The 23,575-nt window shown below is 35.5% G+C and overlaps 1 protein-coding gene across 1 annotated transcript in view; it reads left to right on the forward strand.

Annotated features, from left to right (window-relative positions):
• The window catches only part of USH2A (usherin), a 1,033,591-nt gene that overhangs the window by 822,999 nt on the left and 187,017 nt on the right, over positions 1-23,575 (forward strand). The window contains exons 56-58 of the mRNA XM_069066041.1: positions 1,770-1,877; positions 5,303-5,486; positions 6,601-6,758. Coding sequence (XP_068922142.1) covers positions 1,770-1,877; positions 5,303-5,486; positions 6,601-6,758 — 450 coding nt within the window. The remainder of the gene's footprint in view (positions 1-1,769; positions 1,878-5,302; positions 5,487-6,600; positions 6,759-23,575) is intronic.

Raw genomic sequence — 23,575 nt, forward strand, 5'->3', positions numbered from 1 at the left:
AAGTTGTTGGCCGAGGACATATATAAGCTATAAGATTCCTTGTATTACAGAAGAGAAACTCAGGATAGATAACAAACATATAAAAATACTGAAAAAAAAAGTTATATTGGGTTTCTTTTAGACATTAATTCACTTGGAGTCCATGCCTTTGTACCCCTAAACTCTGGGGTTATATCTTGGGAGTAAAATATTTAGAGCTCTTTCAAAATGAATTGGTTCTTTTTACCCACAACCAATGTTTCCTTTACAAATCTCCAAATACAGCTTGGATCTCTGTCCCCATAGATCTAGGGAAAAAAATCTTCAACTGCTGCGTAAACACACAAAGTGACAATATACATTTGGTACACATCAGTCTTTATTTCACTCCACAGAAAGAATGAAAATCACAATGAGGACTCACAGTAGCCTATAAATGGTCATTACAATTCTCTTTTCAATAATCCCACTTTCAACTACAGGCATGTATATATTCCTCCAGAAACCTTATGATTTGGACTGCCTGCAGAAGAGAAACTGAATTTGAAAATTACAAGAGCGGTAACTCTCAAATATTTTAATGAATCTCTTTTCATCAAAGGGACCCACATAAATTTCTAGCCTTATATTCTTGTCCTAAGGGCTTTAACTCCCTTCTAAAGGGAAACGACCAGTGTGAATAGAAAATGAATATAGCAAAATTACAAAGAATAAAGTCAGCTCCAAAGAAGACATATAAGAACAAAACTCCTCCTAACTACTTTATAGAGCAGTGGGCAGGGGAATAGTGGTGGTGACGATCAACAGGTGTGTAACAGTGTGTATCTTGTCAGATGTTTTTTAGCATATAAGTTTTGCTGATTTTATTCTCTTCTTTTTAAAAAACAAATTTTGTGGTTGTGAGATAACTGTTTGGGAAGTATTTGAGGGAGGGATACAGGGGGGGAATTTAGGTTATGTAAAAACAAGATGTTATTTCTCTCTCTCTCTCTCTCTCTCTCTCTCTCTCTCTCTCTCTCTCTCTCTCTCTCTCTCTCTCTCTGTATGTATATATCCTGAGAATAGCTTTCTCTAAGGAGATCCTAGAATTGGAACTAGCAGACAAGTTTGTGAATGTGGCTAACACTCTTGGATATATCAGTAAATCTAACAGTTGATTTAAATTTTAAAATTATTATTGCTAAAAGGTTGTTACTAATGATTGAAATGTCACAATTATAAAATTAGACTAAATTTGCCACTAACTAGAAGTTATTTGTTTAACAACTTAAATTAATATATATGTATGTGTATATATTATACATAATATATACACATATATTTGAACTGACAGATATTTTATCCTTCTTTAAAGATATGTGATACAGATCCATTTTCCATACACTAAATACCCATCTTGTGGAGTTCTGTGTAGCATCTATTAAACTTATATAGCTGATGAGTGAGAGTGCCACTAAACTCTATTATTATTATACTCTATAATAGTATTCTGTGTTTTTGCAGTAGTTGGCTCTCCTGTCTTCAAGATTATTTCCATACTTGTGATATTTAGTAAACTATTCATTGTCTTTTTATGTACTTATCATATTTTATATTATTGCATTAGTGTTCATGTCATATCTTCCCTACTGGAGTTGAGCTCTATGATAGCAGCACTGAGTCTTATTCATTTTTATATAACCTCTCATCTAACTATTCCTTGCACATAGTAGATCCTTAGTAATCATTTGTTGAATTTAATTGTGTTCATCAATATGATACTTTTCCCCTTTTTGTTTGTTTATTTCTAGGGCTCTCTGCTTACACTAACTACAGTTTCACACTTACAGCTTGTACATCTGTTGGATGCACTACTAGTCAGCCAATTGTGAGCCGAACACTGCAGGCTGCTCCTCAGGGTAATGAAACAAAATTTCTATAACTGGGGAAAGGGAGAGTTTACTTATTATGACTTTATACTAACTGTATTAATATTAACTATTTGCTAAGTCATACACATATTAGGCACTTAAATGCTTGTTAAATTGTTGAAAATTGTTAAACAAAAATTTTTATGTTCTTATTTATCAGTCTTTTGTAACCTATTTCATTTATGAAAGAAAGTATCCTTATCATTTCCTTGAGCCCTTCAGATTTTATGGCCTACTGTAAGAAAATTAAGTGTGAGATTGACCAGAAAATCAATAATAATTATGTAGCTAGTTTTCCCACAGAGGTGTATACATTTCCTAGGATCATACATTGATTCAGCAGTATGCAAAACTTTAAAGATAATCTCATTCAATTGCCTGATTTTACAGATCATAAAAGTATAGAACTGGTAGGTAGACACTTTAGAGACCTTTATAATACAAATCTCCATTTTACAGATGAGGAAACTGAGACCCAGAGAAGTTGAGATCTGTACAAGATGACACATGTAGTGAGCTGCAAAGCCAGTATTCAAACCCAAGACCTTTGATTCTAACTAGTGACCTGTCTGATATGAATAACAAAGTCTTACCTATCTCCTACAGTTGTTGTGAGGATCAAATGAGATAAGAATTGTATAGTATTTAGCACAAGGCCTGGCACCAAAGCACTATATAAATAATAACTGCTATTATTATTTTATTATTAATATTATACTGTAGCCTCTCTAGTTTAAGAAATTTTATGTAATTCCTATTCCAGTTCTATCTATAATTTAAATAGAATGACTCAAGGAATAACCAGAAAGAAGATAGAGGCAAAGTAGAGAAAGATCGTTTTACAAAACTAGCAGCTTTTATGTAACCAATAACTATAACTATATATATATACATACATACATACATATATATACATACACACAGAGGAAGAGATATACACATAAATATATATAAATATACACATATATACATGTGCATATGTTTATATGTGTGTGTATAATTTTTTAAAAAAGAAACTAAAGATGAACCCTTATGGAAAGACAATACATTAAGTTTATATGTCAACTATATCCTGTAAAGTTAAAAGCACTTTACATGTCTTTTTCTTACAAGTAAGCTCCTCTCTTCAATTAACTGGTATTCCAGTGGGAGCCCTTATGTAATCTAGGATGCCATTTGGTTATAAGAGGTAAATTTCTTAAAAGATGTAAGTGATAAACCAGTTAATTTGTTAGTCTTCTCTGTTGTAGTTGGGGAGTATAATCACTGGTACCTTGACTGTGGAAAAACTGAGGCACATATGACTTACTAGGCAGACAGTTATAAATTCTGGAATAAAGTCCTGTACTTTATGTCCATTACCCTTCTGATGATAGGGATTGTTGTACCTCAGAATATTCAGCCTGAACTTCCTACTAGTAAATGGGGAATAAAATGGAAAATTCCACATACTGGGCATATGGCTCCTCACCAGGATTTCACTAATGATATTTTCTATATAAAGAATGTTGCATGTCAAAAAGCTGAGTGTTCCTTTGAAAGTAAGAATCCTGCAGTGGATTTTTTGGAAAGGGGAAGTATCAAATGGATACTTTGATGATAATGGTTAATTTCTGAAGGATCCCTCTACCAATTTTGGCTGAAACTCAAGCCCTATAAAATGTCAGGGTTTCCTGCTCAAACCCAATATAGTTTATTTCCTCAAATTCACACATTTGAATTCTATAAAAATATGAATCTCTTTTCTCACTTATACCAACAAAATTTCTTGAAAGATTACTGATTTTATGACCTAAAAATTATAGCTTTCAACAATGCAGGAAAGCAAGAGATGTGAAGTGTTGTCCTTGAGATTTTTTTTATACTTTATGTTCTTTCCCTTTAACACAAATAACTATGCAAAAGAATAATAAACCAATTTTTTTTTTTACTCCAGAAGAAACATGGATTTAGAATCTATTTCCCATCACTATAAGTGCCATTTGTGAATAACCTCCATATAAAATAAATGTGAACTGGATACATAACCTGGGGGCTTCAAAGGGACAAGTTAGCTACACAGTTAAGTTGTGTTGTTTTATGGTAACATAGTGACTAAAGAGTAATGTCATTTTAAATTACTAGCTCAAGTACCACTAATTATAAGATACCAATTTTGAAATGAGCCAGACTAAATTTGAAAGCTTAATGTATGTGTGTCCTAAAGGAATAGTGAGTACATTAAGAGAAGAATTCATCCATTACCAGCCTGATCTTTTCCCACTACTCACCCACTTCTCCCCATTTCTGTGCTAAAACAGTAGTATAATGTGAAATGCCACAGGACTTTAGTTTCTTTGCCCTCTACAACTTCATTTTCATAGAAAATTAAATACTGCTAAATCAAATATCTTCTGTCACTCAGTAGTGTGAAAACTGTGAACGGAATAATAATTATTTTATGACTTCACAGTTCTTTCCTTTACAAGTAGCTTTATGTTGCTTCACAGTTGTGACATGTAACATACAGAAATCGTTTCTTTTACTATTGAGTGTAGGGAAGAAAAATAACAAGATGGCAGGAGGGAATTCTATGTAGACAGGAGGTAACAACTGAGCAGTTTTAGGCTGTGTCTGCATTTTAATTTTCCCTACTCAATCATCCCCAAGTATAAGGCCATTATAACTTTAGTCAGAATTGTCACGAGCCCTTGAAAAATAACTTCTGGTTTGAACTGGAAGCAAACCAAATTTCTGTGGCATTCTGTACTTGCCTGGTAAAATTTCTAATTTCTATCAGAATGACTTTCTATGTAAAAAAGGATTATTGACGTGTTTAAAATGTGACCAACTATACAGATACAATCCTAAAACCTTTGGGGATAAGAACCAAAAATGTTACTGGAGGAAACATATTATGTACTAAATTCTTATATTTTATCTTTGGAGTCAATATTAGGTCATGTCATGTTTCATCAGAGCTGTAATTGAATTTGTTGAATTTATTAGTGGAGAAATGAAATCTAGAAGTAAAGAATGACCTATGAATCATATAGTTTTCCCCAGAAATTATCTATCAAATGAACTCAACTTTGAAATTGAGTCAATTTCCCCAAGAGAATGGACTAGTCTATGGGTAGTAATTTGGGTTTCTGGCTTGAAATGCTGAAAAGTGTATGAATATTCTGAGCTTTCCTTCCCAAGATATACATATAGACATTAAACAGTGGACAGAAAATATCTTCCATTAAAAAAATTAATACCTTAATTATTTTCAATGTTATAGAGAAACAAAATAGAAATCTTTCAATGATGATAAAAATGTGGGGTTTTTGGTCAACAAATAATAGTAATGTTGTTCGTTAGGTCATAGTGTATATTTCAACATGAAATTTTATTTTATCTCAACAAAAATGCTGTTTTATTATTAATAGGAGTCTGGTCAATACCACGTCACATTATCATCAACTCTACAACAGTAGAATTATATTGGAGTGAACCAGAAAAACCTAATGGTCTCATTTCTGAATATCAATTGCGTCGTAATGGAACTGTGGTCTTTCTGGGTGGCAGAGAAGATCAGAATTTCACAGATCACAGCCTGGAGCCCAATAGCAGGTAAACTCAAGAAAGAGCAGAACTAACTATCCACAAAAAATTTTTTATGTGCAAGGTAGTTTTTTTTGGTCCAATTTTGTTTTTTTGAGGGTCAGGGAGAGTAAAGGAAAAGAGGTATTTCTTCCTCTGGGAAATCAGAAAATTACTTATTCTTTAACAAAAAAAAAATGAAAAGGTCCTTGCTAAGTGGAAGGAAGATTCTTATGTGAAGATTCTTATAATGAGAGATTGCTTATTATCAGAACTTCTAGAATCTTTTAAGAAAGTACAAATATGTAAATATATAAGTAGCTGATTATTTGAATCAAATATGTAAATTGACAAAAAATAAAGAACTTTAGCTCTCCCATCCCCCAGGACCTAAAATCACACTAAAATGGAGACTAAATTATGATATTTTACTTCAGTCATTTTCTTCGCATTTTTTAACTCTTCACTGTGTGTATTGAGACAACTATCATGGCCTGCTTTTCTGTACATGCTCTTTTGAACCATTCCATTATTCAGTGATAAAACAGCAAAGAATAAGGCTGCAATACAGAATTATTAACCAATGAGTTTGATCAATTTAAATATTTTTCTTTATACCAGTTGTTTTTTTTTTTTAAATCTGAATTGTCCAGAATTAGCTGAACTCAAATCCATCAAAGGATCTATTAATTTGAAGGATGGATCTCCTCTGCCTACTCCCTCCAAATTGAATGTTAGCTCCTTGAGGGGAAGGATTGTCCCATTTTTGTTTTTTATATTACTGATGCCTAACACAGGTTCTTGAGCATAATAGGAACTTAACAAATGTTTGTTGAATTAAATTGTTTTGACTCTACTATCATCATCTCAGGGCCTTCTACACTCAAGCCACCCGATATTCCTTGTCTCTCATGCTAAGTGAAATATGAAAGGAACAAAGAAAGCAGAGATGGCAGAGAAAACAGTCTTCAATGAGGAATAAACTCCTTGACTGAATATTTCAGTTTTGGTCATAGCAAATCTAGCTTGATTGATAGCAAACACTTGATCTAAGTCTCCAAGAAGCAAACAGAAGACCTTTAGAGATAATACAAACCTTCGGTGCCTTTTCTTACCAGTTTCCATACCTTTTTTTTTTCTCTAGTTATGTCTACCAACTAGAAGCCTGCACCGAAGCAGGCAGAAACACTAGTGATGACTATGTTCTACAGACTCCTGAATCAACCCCAGAGGAAATATGTGCCCCATATAATGTCACAGTACTTGACCCCTATTCTATATTTGTAGCCTGGAGTCCATCAGGTAAAAAAAATAACACTATCTCTCTTCTGAAGATATTTTTAAACATTGCTAGAAAGAAAATAAGTATGAAGATGAAATCCATTATAAAAGCAGTATTTCATTCTGTTTGGTTGCTTTCTAATTCCCAAGACACAAAACAAATGATGTCATCACAAAACAAGATATTGACATTTTAGATTCATCAAAAAGAAAATATTTAATTGTGTTATGTCAAATCAGTGATGTTGCAAAATACTGAAATATTTATTTCTCTAAATCCATGTCCCTACAGGATGCTTTGTCATACATAAGCCATCTAAGATAATACCTGTAATAACACTAGAAATTTTCTTCTATTGGGTCTCTAAAGAATGGAAGTATATTAAAAAAAAATCCTGCCATTTCCTTTCCAGACATGTAGGTGGAAAATCAGGAAAGAGAAATAAATATCCATTTAAGATATTTATTTATTTATATAGGAAGTTTGAATTATCTTTCTATAAGATAACTGAATTTTCATGTTAATTGGTTTATTTGAAAAGTACATTAACTATTGTATCCAGTCAAGTGTAACATTTGAAAGAGAAATTTGTGACTCTTCTTCCAATCTAGAGTTAATATCATGCTTTCTTTACATGACAGAAAAGTAAGGTGTCAATTTGGTCATTTCAGTTAGGAGAACATATCAGTCAAATAAATACTCACACTTTTTCTTTGCCTGAATTGATCCAGACCTAGAAAAAAAATTAAAGGCCATGTGATCCAACTTTCTCATTTTATAATGAACAGAACTGGTATCAGAGAAGAGGTCACAAAAATATTAAAAGCACAACCAAGATTCATACCCATGTTTCTGACTCAAAATTAAATATTTTTTCACCCCTATCACTCAAGTAATATATAATATTATATTTTATATAGTATGTCTATGTATAAACATATATATAAGTGTATATCTACAAATGCATAAGTAAAACACATATATACACATGTGTGTATATACACACCATATGACCATATAAACAAAGCTTTATGATTAACATATAATGCTTAGTGTGAAAGGATACAATTGTCCAAAAGTCATCATCCTAGTTATATCATCATCTAAAACCTAAAACAGAGAAGGAATGGTTTTAGCTTCGAATCTGTAAGGTAAAAATTGAGTCAAAGGCTACATAAGTAAAAATTGATTTAATTTAGATGTTTTGAAAGAATGATTCTTCTCAGCCTCATTCTCATGTGCAACACCTAGTTATCAAAGAATTTCCAGAGAGGCAATGTAAGGATTAGCATCAAATAAAAATAGGCACAAAAAAGGGGAGGATAGGTTGGTCAAACGACAAGAATGAAAGTTAACTCAAAGGGAGGCCACATTGTCCATTGACATTTTTTTCTGATATCAAGAGAAATATAGGAAGTTCCCCAGAACATTGAGGGCCCCCCCACATTGGACTTGTACAAAAATATGGGTAACAATCTCTAAAGATGACCTACATCTTTGGAGGGAATGCACACATTGTTACCTTCACTGATCAATTTGAGTATTTTAAATATGTACTTTTTGAAGAGTCATATTGATTATTTGTTTTGTCAGATATTAAATTTTTAAAAAAGAAAACTGACAGCGGTGTAAAGAGGCAGATAGTTGGCTCAAGGGATAGAACTCTGCATCTGGAGACATAATGATATGAGTTCAAATCTGGGCTCAATCACTTACTAGCTCTGTGGCCCCTAAGCAAGTCACTTAAGTACTGTGTGCCTCAGGTTTCTCAACTATAAAAAAAAATGGAGATAAGAGCACCTACGTCCCAAGGTTTTTGTGAGGATAAAATGAGATAATATTTGTAAAATATGTAGCAGAGCGCAGGGCACATAGTGGGTACTTTTTTTAAAAAAATGCTTTTCTTCCTTCTGTTATATACAGCACATTTTAACAATAAGCTCACTTAAGAAAAAGAAGTACTGGGGGAAAGGGAATAGTAATATGAAAAGAAATAGGGAATAACTTTTGCATTTGCAAAATCTATAAAAGGAAAGTGTCTCTATTAGTGATGCTCTTCAAAAATAAAAAAAAACATCTTTTATACATAAAATGGATGAATGCAACTAGAACTTATAACGTTTTAATTACTACCTCCATTTGTCAATGTACGCATTTTTGAAATCCGTTTTTTTTCTTCAGTTCAATTTTTTTAAAAACCACACCTTAAATTTCTGTTCTGAGAAGTGATCAATATAACACTTCATTTTAGTAAGAAAAGCATTTCTTGGGGTGGCCAGGTAGCACAGCGAGTAAGAGCACTGGCTCCAGTGTTGAGAAGACCTGGAGATCGAATCCTGGGCTCAGACGCTTAGCACCCACCCAGAAACACCTGGCCGTGTAACCTTGAGCAAGTTACTTAACCCCAATTGCTTAGGAGCGGCCAGGTAGTTCAGCAAGTAAGAGCACTGGCTCCAGTGTCGGGATGACCTGGATCAAATCCGGGCTCAGATACTCAGCACCACACCCAGAAATAACTGGTCGTGTAACCTTGAGCAAGTTACTTAACCCCGATTGTTTAAAAAAAAATTTTTAAAAAAAAGAAAAGCATTTCTTCAGTAATAGCAACATTATGCCATGACCAACTTTGATAGACTTAGCTCTTCTCAGCATTGCAATGATATAAGACAATTCCAAAAGACTCATGATGGAAAATGTAATCCACATCTAGAGAAAGAACTATGGAGTCTGAATGCAGATCTAAGAATACTATTTTCTCTCTCTTTTTTGTTCTTTTATTCTCATTTTTTTTACCTTTTGTTATGATTCTTCTAGCACAACATGACTAATGTGGAAATATGTTTAAGATGATTGTACATGTGTAGCCCATATCAGATTGCATGCTGTCTTGGGAGGAAGAGAGGGAGGGAAATGGTGAAAATTTAGAACTCAAACATCTTATAAAAGTAAATGTTGAAAACTAAAAATAAATAATTTTTTTAAAAGAAAACCTCATTCAATTATAAGAATTGGGAGAAAACTTTATTGTATTCTATGAAGCTAGCCTTGTGTGGCTGGGAATCTAAACTACCTCTATCTGCAGCTCAGAGACCCTTAACTAAGGACGTAGATCATATGCAGACCAGAAACCCAATTCTATCTAAAGATTCATGCAAGGAGTTTTCCCACAGTTATACCTCTCAAGCAAATCATATGTCTCATCTGAAAACTGGCTTCATACTGATCAGTCAGTTATGGTTTCCATGTTCTTTTAATTGTTTATAGATGTTTTTGGGGAGTGAGGCACCTCTTTTTCTAAATTCAGAGAATTACACCTCTTTGTTTTCCACTCCCATCTTGGAAAGTCCCTAATCTTTCCTCCATTTAGAAATCAAATTACCCAATACTGTATTATTTCCCTTTTAATTAATTTACCTTATTTAAATGTTTTTAATGTGTAAAAATCTGTCTCCCCCTATATTCATCGGCTAGGCCAAAACTGAGGAAGAGGGGTGGTATTGGTTTGTTGAACAATTGGCATACATTGCTTAATAAATCAATATGCTCAGAAAATTTGGGGGAAATAAAACCATTTCTTATATTCATAAAACAATATTCACCACGTGTGACTTCTAAAAATATCACTAAGACTTTAAGAGATGTGTTATGTTTTTAAACTAAAGACACAAATAGGATCAGGGTTTATTCGTTGTTCTGAATACTGAATGAAATCAAAACCATATTAGGTCCTTGGTCTAGCAAATTTAAACCTCTAGTACAGAATTCCAGTGATTCAAAAACTAAAATTAATATCTTTAAAAAAATTTCAGTATAATAAGCAACATTTGCTTAACCAAGACATCTCACTCTCACTTTAACTAGTATGCAGAAAGTTAATAAAAGATTTTTAAAAAATCTACCAAATGGCATGGTATAAAGAGCTTTCACTGATTTGTAAAAACTGTAGAGTCTATGGCCACTTGAAAACATTATTCTCTTAATTCATTATTTCTAGCCCTCATACTTTGATACTTTTTTTTTGCTTGGATAGAGATCATGCATTATTTTAACAGTTTTACTTTTTTATCTCTTCTTCCAAAATGTCTTTCCCTTCATTATATTTATATTGCCAACCTGGTCTTATCTTTTTTTTTTACTTCTTTGCAATCATGGATTTAAGTTTTTGTCTTCCACTAATTGTCTTTGTGGTACAGACCATAAATTCTTCCACTTATTCACCTTTAACTTTTCCCAAGGTTCTAATCTCTCTTTTGATCCATTGAGAAGCATAACTGCTACAATCCTGAGATTTATGGGGAATCCACAAAATTCTGTATTTCATCAAATGCAGGTTCAATTTTCTTTGTCTTACAATATTTATTTAGAGATATTTGCAATATTTTAGGATTATTCCTTCTAATTTGAGTATCCTGACTGTTGATTTATCTGCTTGTATCCAAGATTTTTAACAGAATTTTCTTTCTCCTTAGATCTTGGGTAGTGTAAACAATTTTTTCCTTATAAATTTCCTTTCTGTTCACTTTCTGACACCTTTTTTTTTGCTTTTTGGAGGAGGAAAGGTAAGGTAATTGGGGTTGTGACTTGCCCAAGGTCACACAGCTAGTTTTTTTTGAGTGTGTTAAGTGTCTGAGGCCTGATTTGAACTCAGGTCCTCCTGATTCCAGGGCCAGTGCTCTATTAGCTCACCACCTAGCCACAACAAGGCTGTTACTTTTTTGTGTGTTCTTTTTTTTTTTTGCTTTTTGGAAGGCAATTGGGGTTAAGTGACTTGCCCAAAGTTACATGGCTAGTAAGAGTGTCAAGTGTCTGAGGCTGGATTTGAAGTCAGGTCCTCCTGACTCCAGGGCCAGTGCTCTATTCACTGCTCCACCTAGCTGCCCCTCAAGGCTGTTACTTTTTAAAGGTGGTTTTTATAGCTCCCATTTTAGCTCTTATACATTAACTAGGATTGAATCAAAAAGTGTTTCTACTTAGTTAAAATATTAGACCTAGGATGGGATAAGTTTCAACTCCACTGAGGTGTGTAGGTTCTACACAGAATGAGTTGGGGAAAGAGCGATCTGTTTCTTAGGAATTCTCTTAGCTTGGATCCTCCATTCTGTGATGCCTATGGAACCAATGATAGTCCTCAATAACTTCATCTTCGTTGCTACAATCCACTTTTTCCTTTACCTCTCAAATGCAGGCCAGAAATGCAATGCTTGCTCTAACCTTGAAAATCTAGATCCTTGATTCAAGTTGAGTTGAGTTTGGGGGAAGGCAAAGCCAAGATGGTGATGTAGAAGCAGGAAAACTCTGTGAGCTCCCCCCCATAACCACCACAAATACCTATAAAATATGACTCTAAACAAACCGTAGAGCTACAGAACCCACAAAGTGACAGAGAGAAACAAATCTCCTGCTGAAGGCAGCCTGTAAGGTAGACAGGAAGGGTCCATTGCAGCACTGGGAACCCAGTCCCATGTGAGCCCACGCTTTTAGCCCCAAGGCAGCTCCATCCAGTGACTGCAGTGGACTTCAGGAGAGTGGATCACCAGCAGCTGTGGCAATTTCCAGAAAGATCAAACCATAAATGCCAAAGAAAAAGTAAAAGGTCAGTGAAGAACTCTGTTGGAACTGGGGGGTATGGAGCATGGTCCAGCCTCAGCCCCCAGAGCAAGAAGCAGCGGAGTCACAGTGGATGTGGAGTCACCTCCATGTGGCTGCTTCTGAGCTCCTGGCCTGCAGATTGTAGGGGGACCAGGTGACTGGGCAACTGTTCTGGGGGGTGGGGGTAATCGCTCTTGCCTTCACCTGCCTGGATATGGATCATTGACTTGGGTGGAGGTCCTGGGGTGTGTGACTAGTGTGGCAGAGCTTGTGGGGGCTACAGAGAGGGCACCTGTATCAGCAATGCTATATTCACAATGCCTATGGAGATTACAAATATACTGATATAATTATCCATCACAAAATATGTCATGCTTGCCATATGGGGAAATAAACTAGAAAATTTATTAAGATATCAAAAGACTGAGTCCCAAAACCAGAAAGTGAAAGCCATCAGAGTAGTTATGATATTGGCACAGGTAGATAAAGTAGAAAGAACCCACATTTTCAAGCCTTTAAAACAGAACAGGCTACCTCAGGCAAAGGTCCTCCTCTCCCCACTCACGGCAACCACCCAGCATCCGGGAAGCGCACTCCCAGCAGCTCTGGCCCCTGGCAGTCCTCAGCAGGAGACCTTAGCAGAAATTCTGGTTAACTCAAAAAGGGCTTCGCGCTGCCGCTGCCTCTGCTGTTGCTGCCGCTGCCGTCGCCACCACCGCCAGCCACCACAGGAACACCAGCTTGGCTTCCGCTTCCTCTTGCTCCGCCCCTTCCTGCTACGTCAGCAAGTCCAATGGGGCATGGAAGATCTTTAAATCCCATAACCCTTACAGCACCCAACTAATAGCTCCAGCAGCTGTGAAAACCCCAGCAATTTGGGACAAAGCTTTCTTCCCTGGAAGCAGAGTTCTACTGTGGCAAATAGTTCAAATGTCAAGTAATTGAGTGGCAATATGGTCAAGCAAAGGAAGCAAAGCAAGCAGAGCAATCCCACATTAGACTCCTATTTCAGGGACAAAAAGGATCAAAGCATGGAACAGGAGGAAGACAATGAAGTCAGAACTCCTGTACCAAAAGCTTCCAAAAAAAATATGAATTGGTTACAGGCCATGGAGGAGATGAAGGAGGATTTTGAAAATCAAGTAAGAGAAGTGGAGAAAAAAATTGGGAAGAGAAATGAGAATAATGCAAGAAAATCATGAAAAGAGACTCAACAACCTGACTGAAGCAAGTAACACCTTAAAACATAGACTAACTCAAATGGCAAAAGAGACTCAAAAACCCAACAAAGAGAAGATTGCCTCAAAAAGACAAATTTGCCAGATGGAAAAAGAATCTCAAAAGTTCACTGAAGAGAATCATTCCTTCAGAATTAGATTGGAGAAAATGGAAGGTAGTGACTTTATGAGAAATCCAAATACTATTAAACAGATCCAAACAAATAAAAAAATAGAAGGCAATGTGAAACATCTCATTGGAAAAACCACTGACCTGGAAAATAGATCCAGGAGAAATAATTTTAAAATCATTGGACTACCTGAAAGCCATGATCAAAAAAAGAACCTAGAAATCATCCTTCAAGAAATTCTCAAGGAAAATTACCCTCATATTTTAGAAGCAGAGGGCAAAATAGAAATTGAAAGAATTCACCAATCACCTCTTGATAAAGATCCAAAAATAAAACTCCTAGGAATATTATAGCCAGGTTCCAGAGTTCCCAGGCCAAGTTGAAAATATTATAAGCAGCCAAGAAGAAACAATTAGAATATTGTGGAAACACAATCAACACAAGAACTAGCAACTTCTACCTTAAGGGATCAAAGGGCTTGGAATATGATATTCTGGAGATCAAAGGAGCTAGGATTAAAACCAAGAATAACCTACCCAGCAAAACTGAGTATAATATTTCAGGGGAAAATATGGTCATTCAATGAAATACAGGACTTGCAAGCATTCTTGATAAAAATACCAGAGTTGAATAGAAAATTTGACATTCAGATACAAGAAGCAATAGAAGCATGAGAAGGGAAAATAAATCATAAGGAACTTATCAAAGTTGAACTATTTACATGCCTACATGGAAAAATGGTAATTGTAACTTATGAAACTTTTCTCAGTATGGGGATAGTTGAAGGGAATATATATATGCACATACATACATATGTCTATATGAGGGTATATGTGGGTATGAATACATATGTGAGTGTGTGCGTGTATATATATATACATATATATATATGTATGTGTGTGTGTACAGGTATACATAGACAGAGGGCACAGGATCAATTGAATAGGAAGAGATATTTAAAAGGTGAAATTGAGAGGTGAGAGAGGACTATAATTAAAGGAGGTGGGGAAAGACAGAATGGGGTAAATTATCTCATATAGAAGAGGCAAAAGAAAACTGTTACAATGGAGGGGAAGAGCAGGAAGGCAAAAGGGAATGGGTCAAGCTTACTCCCATTGAATTTGGCTTAGGGAGGTTATGACATACACATTAAATAGGGTATATTGCCCTACAGGAGAGTAGGGGGGAAGTGGATAGTAATGGGAATGATGGAGGGAAGGGCAGGTTGGGAGGAGGGTAGTTAGAAGCACACACTTTTGAAAAGGGACAGGGTAAAATTAGAGAATAGAATAAGTGAAGGGTGGGATAGGATGAAAGGAAATATAGTCGGTCTTTCACAATATATCCACTATGGAAATGTTTTGCATAGCTACACATGTACAACTTATAGTGAATTGCTTATCTTCCCAGTACGGGTGGGTGATGAGGGAGTAAGGGAAAGAATCTGGAACTCAAAGTTTTAAAATCAAATGTTTAAAAATATATTATTATTATTATTACACGCAACTGGGAAATAAGATATACAGGCACTGGGGTATGGAGATCCATCTTGCCCTACTGGAAATTTGGAGGGGGCATGGGGGAACATATAGGAGACAGTAGATTGGGGGGGGGGTATTCAGTGGGATTGCTGTTTTGAGGAGTAGGGGAAAGACAGGGAGAAAATTTGTAATTCAAAATCTTGTGGAAGTGAATGTTGTAAACTAAAAATAAACATAAATTTTAATTAAAAAAGAAGAAAATCTAGATCCTCAGTATTCTCCTTGCAGTTTTGAGGTTGCTTCTTCATTTTATCCAAATTGCCCCTGGGTGAACCTGTGCCCTCTCACACAATGTCTGTGATTGATTCAAGAAGGTATATGTGTCCTATTCACACTCATTTCTGATTGATTCACTCAAAAAGGGGTTCTTGCCAAGTTAAGGAATCAGAGCTTAAGTAGGATGGTTCCAACCTCACCCTTCTTGTTGAGCCTATTACTTCCTATGGAAACAGCCATGTTTTTTCTACCTCTGGCACATAATTCTTCTTTGGGGAATTTTTTTTAAGAGTTGATGGGGACCAGAGAAAGTCCCTGGTCTCCCATCTTGTTTGTGACATGATCCAGAAGTTCACTTCGGTGCTTTTTATTCTCTACCCTTTAGTAATATTTTGATTCTCACCATTCTTAACATAGTTTAACTGCCTGCTCTTATATTAGATTAGTAAGTTTTCCAAAATCCTCTTTAAAATCTCTAATATTATTCACTTTTTCTGAGTTCAATAAATATCTCCTTATAATATTTTGTATAAGGTTTACATTTATAAGGGGCCATCTTGGAATGACATAAATTTATAAAGGAAAAAATATACAATTGTTACTGCACTTTAATACTTTCTCAACTCTTAACTACTTCTGGCTCAGTAGGACATATTTCATTCAAGTCCAAGATAGTGGAATTTGAGAAAATGCTTTACACTGACTCTCACCATTTAACCAATGGTTAATAAATCTATAATACCTAGAGCTGTCAGTCTTTTAGTTTTGAGAAGCACAAAATCCATTACAGAAACTCTGTAATATATGAAAAGATTAAAATCTCAAATTAAAGTATCTTTTTTTCTGCTGCCTAGAAGGATTTTGAACTGAAGTAAACAGGTAGATGTGTTTGACTTGTGTATAATCTATAGTTGATGTTTATTAGAAAGCATATCATATTGTGTGGTGATTTCGAATTTAAAATTTTTTCTAGTTCTGAATATTCAAGAACAGTAAAAATATAAGTTTTTTTGAAGAAATGAAAATTCAATTAGATTACTTAAGTGTAGGTTTCATCCCATATTCAAGACTTTCCATGTATTCATTTTTCCTCCTATTTCAGAATTATTGCTGCCTTCACTATAACAAAATAAATCAAACCACTTGGAATTTCATAGGCAAAATGCTAGTTAGATTAATAAAATTTCAGCATTTTGGTCATCATGACTGAAGCAGTTTGGTTTAGTGAAGGATATTAGACTTAGAGTTTAGGTAAACAAGACCCACCTACAGTCTTATTAATTGTAGGAATTCAGGCAAGTGGATTAACCTCCCTCAGCCTCAGTTATATCATCTATAAAAGGGGGATAATATAATTGCATTACTAACTTGATAAATGTCATACTTCATAAACTTATCTGTGTCATAAATTGTAATGTGCTGTATAAATGTGAGCTATTATTACTGTCATTTAAATCATAGTTATATAGAGACAATACTCAAATAGCCAATTAATTCAGTGAAAACAGAGAACCACATTGTTTTGCATCATAAAGATATAAACAGTCAATTGAGTGGCTTAGTTTTCAGTTTTCACCAGACAGCTTTGTCACTAGGTTGATATAGGCTTAGTACAATGGGGAGGGTGGGAGGTTGTGTTGTGGGAACCATAAGTATGCATAGGGTGTGTCCTGTTAGGAATCATCTAATGATGCACAAGCCTGAATACTAGCAGCAGCTTTTCCAATGGTGCACCTATATACAACCACACCAACCCAAATCCCTAACTCTATGATTCAGGCATTTATTAAGCATCACTATGTGCCAAGCACTCTACTAAGTTCTGGAGAAACAAAGGCAAGAAACACCCTCCTGGCCCTTAAGGAACAGACATTAAATGTAGGAGACAATACTTTAACAAAGGGATAGAGATAAGATATATGCAGAGTAGATGGAAGATACTCAGAGGGAGTAAAGGCATTAGTATCTGGGGGAAGCAAGATAGGCTTCTTGGAATAGGTAGGACTTGAAGTAGGTCTTAAAGGAAGTCAGGGAAACTTCAGCAGCAGAGGTGGAGTACAGCTTTCAGGCATGGGAGATAGACAGTAATGGCATGGAGATGAAAGATGGAGTATTTTATTTGAGCAACTGCAGAAATATACCAGTGGTGCTACAATGTAGAGTATTTAAAGGGGAGCAAAGTATAAGAAAACTAAAAAGAAAGGAAAGGGACAAGTTATGAAGAGCTTTAAAAGCCAAACAAAAGTGTCTGCATTTGATCCAGTTGTTATAGGGAGCCACTGAGTAGATGAGTGATATAGCCAGTCTGCACAAAGGAGAATTACTTTGTCAACTAAATTGAGAATGAATTGGAATGAGGAGATATTTGATATAGGGAGATGAATTAAAAGAATCATAGGCCTTTTCTTTGTTAAGTCTCTCTTTAGGGGGAAAAAAATTGACTGGAATATAGTGCTCTAGAAACTCACTCCTATGCCACCCTGGAATGGGGAAATTTCTTCTCCCTTCAGGTTAACTTTCACTTTCTCAATTTCACATATAAAAACTTGGATGCAATCATTTCATGTACTTTAATAGCATGATAAAATATCATAAAAAACATAAATTGGTGATAAAATAAGGTAGAGCATGCTATGATGTTGAAGGGGACAGGGTGTGGAAGAGAATAGGTTTTTTCTCTCCCTACGCTTACACTAGTAGGAAAGAGAATGAGACCAGTGTATGAGCTAGAGCTTTTGTAGGAAGTGCTATGGAGGATGGGAGTTGGGAGGAAAATGAGCTATGGACTTTTAATTATACACATCACTGTAGCTGTTGCTTCCTCATCAGCCCTTGACCCCTATGGTCTTGGTTTGCACCTTACTTCCAGACTTGGTTTTAGTTTTACCAATCTTTGCTTTCAGTGGGAAGAGGGTCAGAGCACTCATCCCAAGCTCTCTGCCAGACTTGGAAGGAGAAGCATGGAGGGGCACAGGTAAACTTCTTTCTCTGAATAGGGTTGACTGAGATAATTAAAAATAACTTCATTGAAAAAGTGAATAGTAGTGGCCCTGGATAAAGTCCATGATTATGGTTTTAGATGCTTGACAGTGGAATAAGAATTACTAGCACAGTGTTTCATCTACATGGTTTTTCTTTGTGAGAAAATTCCTTCAAGGTCAACAAGTCCCAGAAACTTGGAGAACTTTGGGGAGCAAATATCTGCATTCCAATGACACTAAATATCCATGGCAATGAATCTATGGGGTGGAAGATGTTCTACCTGCATTGCATTAGTTAGGTGACAATTTAATTCAGTTAAGACTAACAAGTAGTTAGCACCTGCGATCTGAACAGCAAAGTTAATACAGGTTTTTCTCTCCCCCCACTCTCTCATTCTACCTCCTCCCATTATAGCCTTCCTACAACTCCCAAATTCTAAGCTTAAATAGATCTGTTTAAAATTAGAACTCATATGGCAAAGGGGATATATTTGTGTTTCTATGGGGAGGTAAGATCTTGCTTTCCATCAAAAATATAACTACTACTATTACTAATAACAGCAACAACTATTCAAAGTCCAACCAATCTTCCATGACATCATTAGGGATTTGCAGGTTGGGGAAAAGGCAGAGAAGGAGAATGACTTACTTGCCCTGATTGCTATAGTAATTGTAAAGATAAGAAACCCTAAAATGCTGGTGGATTTGGCTTTGGTGAGATCACAGTCCAACACCCTGGTTGGCTGTGATCAGCTGTTCCTAAGAATCAAAGAAATAGAGGGAGTGGCCTAAGGCTGGTTAGTCCTATTCAAAATCATCTTGAGGATCAGCTTGACAATAAGAATAACAGAACAATTTAGCACAACTTTGTCTTCTGATACATTATTATGTAACTGGAACTTATAGTAGAAAATCTGAATGCCATATTGTCCAGTTAAAGGAGAAAAAGAAAGAAAGAAATATATGAAAAGGGATCTGGAAAACAAAAGCATATTAAAAAGTCTAGATTCCTTTAACCAACAACTGCAAGCAAAAGCCAAGGTTAAAAGCCACACTACACAAAGCAGAGTGAAGAACAACTTAAAATTTCAACATCAATCAAAAAGTTTGTGACAAGGACTTGAGATGCAAAGAAATTGCAGGAGAGATCAAAGCACCACAGGAGAATGGGGAAAATTTCTGATCATCTATATAAATGGAATCTATGAAATGCTGAAGATCTGAGACTGTAATCACAAGGCCCTTTAAAGGTGACATCTGCATGAACTCAATGAAAAATACATCCACAAAGATGCTTCAGACCAATGAGTCATTTAAATTTGTTATAAATTTGTTGCAAACAAAAAAAAGTTAGATTAAATAAACATAGAAAGTTAGCACACTATTAATAAAATTGACAGCCGAACAATTGTCATTAAGATGGATCTGAAAAGACCTCAGAGGCCATCTAGCTCAAACATCTCATTTTATAGAAGAAACTGAGGCCAGCTTAGCAATCTAAAAGAAATAAAATTTGACCTATCAAAGATCAGATTTGAACTATGGAAATATTTTCATTAAATTGAACATATAACCATCTTTCAATATATGTACCCTACACACACACCCCCAAGTGAGATATATCTGGAAGCCAGATAGATTATTTCCTGTTTGGGATTATCCCCATTCTGATTCTTTGTTGCCCCCAAAAGTTTCCCAACTTTGTATTATTGCCTACTTATGATCCTTACTCTTGAATTATTGAATCATATAGAAAAAATAGTACAGACTTTTGCTAGCCCAATTACTATTTTAGCTTATCCATGGGAATATATACCACCTATAAGTTTCAAGTATGGGCTCCTATACTGCTTTGAAATCAGGTAAAGAATTTACGGATTTTAACTTCAGCAGAATGAAATTACAGAAAGTGAAGAAACAGGTGGGGTGCCACTTAAATATAGGATTGATTCATGAAACTTGGTTGGCTCACACAAAACAAGAATGGAAAATAGATGTGCTCCCTGCTGTTTGGAAATCCAAACATTCAGATTTATCAAAAGTCTGAAATTGAGAATCAAATTTTCAAGTACATTAAAATGATGACTACATCAAACTATTGTGACCCTTAATCATGCTCTAATTAGCAATGCAGTTGAATTCAACTCTTATTCTTTTCATGACAATCCAATTGTTTAAATTTCATGCATCCTATTGAAATAATAATGACTTCCCTTTTAAATCTTTCATTTTTAAAGGGCTCTGTAGTCATTCTCCTACTAAGACAATCATTTTAATTCATATTGTTTAAAAATACAACTCTTTATTAATCAAATTTGGATCAGAGAATAGCTGGCCATGTTATCTATCTCCTGTCTACAAACAACAGAGATACTTTGTCATTTCATACACTCATCCACAAATTCAGCTCAAATATTTTCCCTTTGGATTTATAATGAGCATTTTAATTTCCAAAGAAGTATTACTATTTTAATTGTGATAATTCACCACCAACGTTTGGTCTGACTTGATAACTTGCAAGGGTGATATCCTAAAATAGTCCAATGATGTCAGTGATTTCATTTGTTCGTTATTCAAAGCAAAATAACCAACCCACATAGCAAGTTCAATTTTTACTTTCCAGTATTATGCTTTCTTCTCCATTGAGTCAGTTCAGAGGGAAACTGAAACCTCAGTTACATAATAAAAAACAAATCAAGGATTAAAAAAAATTATATTGCTTTCCAAGTAGAAAATTTGAATGGAAGAAAATCTATATCTGTGCTAATCCTTCCTTCCTCCTGCTACTTAATAACAATAGATGTCTACCCCTAGGGATAAAACAGCAGTAGGAACAGGTTGATGGCAATGAGAGAGGCAACTGAAATCAGTTGTTGCATCAGCTGGAATAGAATGGAATTCCAGAAGAGTTGACTCAGAGAGAAAGAGATCCTCAGAGAGAAGATCAAGTTTGGCATTTGATTGAACTCTGTTCAGTAGGATAAAATGACTAGTTACTAGTCTTGTGAAAACTTATTTATGTTCTAACAAAATTTATTTCTCTCTTCCTAGCTTTTTGTGCTAGTAGTCTTGTTATTGCATTTTCTTCTAATTGTCCTATAATATACACAGTGATTTTTATTGCTTCTCATTCCTTTTTTTGCATGGGATTAAAAAAAAAAATGTTCCATATCCAACTCATTTACATAATGGGTACTTTGCATTACTCTTCCCCCTTTGTGGGCAAATTCTAGACCAGAGATAAAAATAGAAGTGTCCCCAAAGTATTCAGAATGGTGGTGATGAGTCAATGAATGTGAGAGTGAGAAGCCCATTCCTCTGAGGAGATATAAGGGTCTCCTAAAAATAAGTTACAGAAGAGAAAGGGACAGGTATACCCAAACATTTATCAGTCTCAGTGGCAGATAGAAGATTGTCAATCAGACTGCCTCAGTTAAGTAATTGTTTCTAGTAGCTATCCTAGACATAGAAGGAAACAATTCACCTACAGATTAAATATCACCAGAAGTAGGAGGTGACTTTAGAGACTTAGCTAATTCATTTATGGGCAGTGGGGACAGTCACAGATTGTTTATTGAGGGTGAATTTCATAAGTTGAAGGAATTAGCCAAGAATTGTAGGACCATAATGAGACTCTGTGCTACTAAGATAGGAGAAATTTGTCTCTGTTCCAATAGGTTCTAGTGGGAATTAGTCAAGATTAACATTCTAAAGTTGAATTCCCTTCTCACCCTCCTTAGACTTTGAGGCATGTGTGGAAAGGCATTTTTTATTTGAAAGAGTTTGGGTCCTTGGTTGGTTATATGATACTGATAAACTTCAGAGGCTATTATAACTTATCTCTTGAAAGATGTCCTTCTAATCTAGAAACAGTTGCTACTGTAAGCCTTCTAGTTCATCCCTGAGGGACAGGGGCAGTCTTCATAGCAGGCTGAGCTCCTTATCTGACCTCTGAAACTGCCCTAAATTGAGGCTGAGAAATAAGGGGCATATTATCATTTATATAGATTCTTAAGTGATTGCTGTGAGCTTCACTGAATGTTTTTTAAGACTGAAAGTTCAAGAGTCAGACCATCAAGGATGTCCCCCTATGGGGGCAGAATCGGTGGCAGAACTCTGTTGTTCATAAGTCACTGTATCCTCCCTTGACTTAATAGAGTAGTATTGTGGATTGACTCCATCTTTATTACCATTGTGATTTTTTTTTTAATTTTTTCTGATCAAGGAACCCACTTTACTTTCAGCATTGTGTTACGACCCATACTAGCACCTAATGCTTTCATTTGGCCAATCACCTTCATTGAATGTCAGAAGAGACTTTTATTTGTCTCCCTAAATTCAATAAATAGAATGGTTTCCTTGCAGAGGTGACCTTTGCCCTCAATCATCACTAGTTTGCTAAGGGGGAATGAATGGCAAGGAGTAGTTTTCCAGTTCAGCACATTCCTTGTCATTGGTTATAGAAATGAAGGTATGAATGGTCATGGTATTGCTTACTACAACCTCAGTACAACCATAGGGGAAAAAAATAGTCTGACATTGGAAGCCCAAAGACTGATATTATAAGCACAAAATCAGATACCTAACAACTAGGAGAAAGGGAAAATGTACCTCTCAATCTCATGTTTATTTTCTTGCCTGGAGGGCTTGAACAAATCATCTTCCCAACAGTTAAATATGGCTTGGCAATTAAGAGAGGTATAGTGGATCTTGACCATATAGAAGAGTTTGGAGGGGATGAGAGAAAGTTAAATTGATCATTCTGCTCAGCCCAGGAGGTGAACAATGGAATGTTCCCGCAAGGGAAGCTGGGGATCATTGTACTCTAGGCAAGAAGGAAATAAGCATTTATTAAGCACCTGCTAAATGCCAGACACTGTGCTCAGTGCTTCATAAATATTGTCTCAATACAGAAAATAGAGTTTCACACTCCTAGTGAGAATGCCCTCATGAGGAAGATATGGTGGGCAAGAGATCAGGAAAAGGGGAATGGGATGGTGAGAAAAGAGAGAGGAGATCTTGTCTCAAACCCAAAGCAAAGTATAAGCAACCAGATATGGTTTTGAAGATGCTTTGAAATAGAAACATCCATCAAGTCCTTCAGATTGTCATAGCCAACTTTGCTCATGGTTGTTCTACACCTGGTGCTATCATCAGTTGGC

The sequence above is a fragment of the Petaurus breviceps genome, unplaced genomic scaffold (assembly GCF_028583685.1).
Source record: "Petaurus breviceps papuanus isolate PSGF00001 unplaced genomic scaffold, PetGlider_PUasm1.0 90702, whole genome shotgun sequence".
NCBI lineage: Eukaryota > Metazoa > Chordata > Mammalia > Diprotodontia > Petauridae > Petaurus > Petaurus breviceps.